The following is a 2,815-nucleotide window of genomic DNA, read 5'->3' on the forward strand; positions in this document are numbered from 1 at the left end:
GCTGCCTGTAGTTGGCCATGAATAATTAAGAGCTTCGGTCTTTCTGAGAGTGAATAAAACTAAAGCCCATCTTTCTTCCCTTTTTTTCCCCACACATCTATGGGCTCTGATCTGGTTGCTCATAGCATGTTCGAGTCCTAGCAATTCATCGGGGGAACACTCCTACAATCCTCCGCCGCTGAACAAAGCAAACACAACAATAAGCTCTGTGAAACAACAGGCGGCAACCTGGAAAGGAGAACAGTCCCCCGGCTTGCTCAAGACAAAGGCAATGGCTACATCTACCTCCGTGATTCGGATAAAACAGAAAAAAAAAAAAAAAAAATGAATGGCAGGGTAATTTAAAAAAAGAATCCAAAGAGCATCTGTGCTCAGTGGAGAGATCAAAGCGTGGTAGTTGCATGTAAATGAATTAGTCTGATGCGGAGTTAAAAATAGCTTCCATTGAACGCCTCACAGCCTCGCCTCACGCCTCGGCCTGTCTCAGCACAACTTGTTCCTTCTCTGCACCTACAGTGTGGACAGTGAGCGACAGATTTACCAAATATCCACCCTTAAGCGTAAAACAAACATGCTTCCTAATCTGTAAGCCCTCAAACAAGCATCCCACCTTGAAGATGCAGAGTTCAGGAACAAAAAAATGGATTCCTCTTTGAAGAGAAGATGTTTTCTTGGAGAAAGGTTGAGGGACTTACAGCTCGAGTCTCTGTAAATAGGAATGTGGGAGGTGACCCCACAGTTGACCCTGTATTGGCTTCCAGCATCTTTGAAGGACTATTGTTTTACGTTAACACAGTGGATGGACTTCCTTCACACAGTGATGTACGAATGTAGTTCCAGTTTAAAGACCCACTCCGAAATGGTGTTTTTAACATGTTTCTGATGATGAACGACATACAGTATATGAGAGAATCCATCTGTATTCTTAGCTCACGATATCCCTTTTGGGGTTACAGGAGCCTGTTCCGGTTGTTTTTCTGAAAATATCTGTTACCATTCACAAGCAGAATTAAACAATCAGTGTGTGAGAACTAAAACGACTATGGGCTGGGGACTACCTGTAGGCCCAACGGTTTCCAGCGCACGTTCCTCAGCAGAGCTGGTGTGGAGCTCAGAGTGTTCTGAGGTCTTTTCTTCAGCGTGAGGATGACTCCGCATGGGTCTTCTCTGAGAGCGTTCACTAAGTTCTTCAGCTGCCATCCCACCTGAGAAGGAAACAGTATAAACCTGTCACCAATGGATGACCAGATCAAGTATTGAGCAGCAACAAATAATGTAAAAGAAAAAATGGATTCTTCAACAATCACAAAAGTGTAGTTTAATGCATGAATCAAACCTTATAAAAAAGTATAATTAGCACAATAAAATGTATGGGGTGCTAAATGTAACGACAGGAGGTATAAAAGATTTCTCATAAAACAATTCCTTGCTGAGCATCGTTAGGCCATTGTTCAGAGGAAGACTGTTTAAAAATAAAAATGTTGATGGCAGCGTTTCGCATTGTTCCGGACAGTTGCTCTCCAGAGCTCGCAGCGCTTGTCGGACCATTGATTGGCAACAGTGGTCTCGGTTACTGGAAGTGTCCGTCGAGGCTACTGCACACCCACCCACATACACAGTCTGACCTTTTTTCCCAACATAATGATGACCGTCTTGTGTCAGCTCGTGTAGTGCTCTGCTTGCTGTTCTCTTTGTTCAACTTCAGAGCCCTGAGTTCATCCACCTTATACAACAATCAAAAGTCAGCTCGTCGATTGGACAATCCCTGTTGATTTGAAGGGAACACTTCACGATATACTCCACAAACGGTTGCTTATTTTGCATAAACTAAATTAAATTAGCAGGTAGTCACTACATATTTGCAAACTAGGTATGCTTAGGATGGAACATATGGACAAACATTATTCCAGTTATCACATTAGTAAGACAGTGGAAAAGATGTCTTTCTGATCTTCTATGATGGACATGTGTCACAAATGGACAGAGAGCTGGTTCCACGTGCAGCAGGTTTATTAATTCAGACAGGAACAAAGCACAGCTAAAACTCCACAAAGCTAAATCACGGTCAGACAGGCAGAGGTCAATCCAAAGCATCGGATTATCCAAGAAGACAGTAAAGTCCAGGTAAGGGTCAGGGCAGGCAGAGTTGAAGCAGGTCCAGACAGAAACGCTCAGTAATGCATGCCGGGTTGGCACAAACAATACTTCGCACTGAGTGAGGCTTAAGTCTCCTGTGGGTGATTGGCAAATGAGAGTCAGCTGAGGGGCATGCGGGAGTGTCCCCTGGGGTTGCTGGGAGATGTAGTGTGTTTAGTACTCCGGAGACTGTACCCGCCGGTGACCAGAGGGGGAGACAGAGCTCTGACTCCTGACAACATGCCAGTATCTCCTTTAAATTTTAGTCTTAACAGCAATGCTGCCTTTAATTTTTAAATAGTTAGTTGTCTATTTTTCTGTGTTGCATTCTGTATTTTTTGATACAAAATGAAAACATGTTTAGAAATCATTTTATTACTAACGAATGCAAGTAATTGTTTGGGGTTTTTTGATGGATATTTCTTGCCCTGAAAGCGATCTAGGAAACCACTTGGGAACTTTGTTTCTTTGAAACAAACTTTTGCTTCATCATTTGTAAAAAAAAAAACAAGCGATAAGGGGTGAACTTTTTCTCTGAAAGTGTAGCACATATGAAACTTTCCTCTGCTCCAGCAAGAGCGAGGAGCAGGATAGGTAGCCGTTACCATGACTGTGCATCGGGCTTCATATTAAATCGTTTGTTAATTTAAAAAAAACTATTTAAACCTAAATAAAATGA

The 2,815-nt window shown here is 42.5% G+C and overlaps 1 protein-coding gene across 4 annotated transcripts in view; it reads right to left on the reverse strand.

The window, feature by feature from the left end:
• Nucleotides 1-2,815, reverse strand: part of si:ch211-26b3.4 (connector enhancer of kinase suppressor of ras 2) — a 74,090-nt gene that overhangs the window by 32,579 nt on the left and 38,696 nt on the right. For all 4 annotated transcript variants that reach the window (XR_004948520.1, XM_024283393.2, XM_024283392.2 and 1 more), the window contains exon 9: nt 1,059-1,205. Coding sequence is in view for 3 of the 4 variants with exons in the window: in XM_024283393.2 (XP_024139161.1) it covers nt 1,059-1,205 (147 nt within the window). In the remaining variant the exon portion in view is untranslated. The remainder of the gene's footprint in view (nt 1-1,058; nt 1,206-2,815) is intronic.

Source organism: Oryzias melastigma, linkage group LG10 (assembly GCF_002922805.2).
Source record: "Oryzias melastigma strain HK-1 linkage group LG10, ASM292280v2, whole genome shotgun sequence".
NCBI lineage: Eukaryota > Metazoa > Chordata > Actinopteri > Beloniformes > Adrianichthyidae > Oryzias > Oryzias melastigma.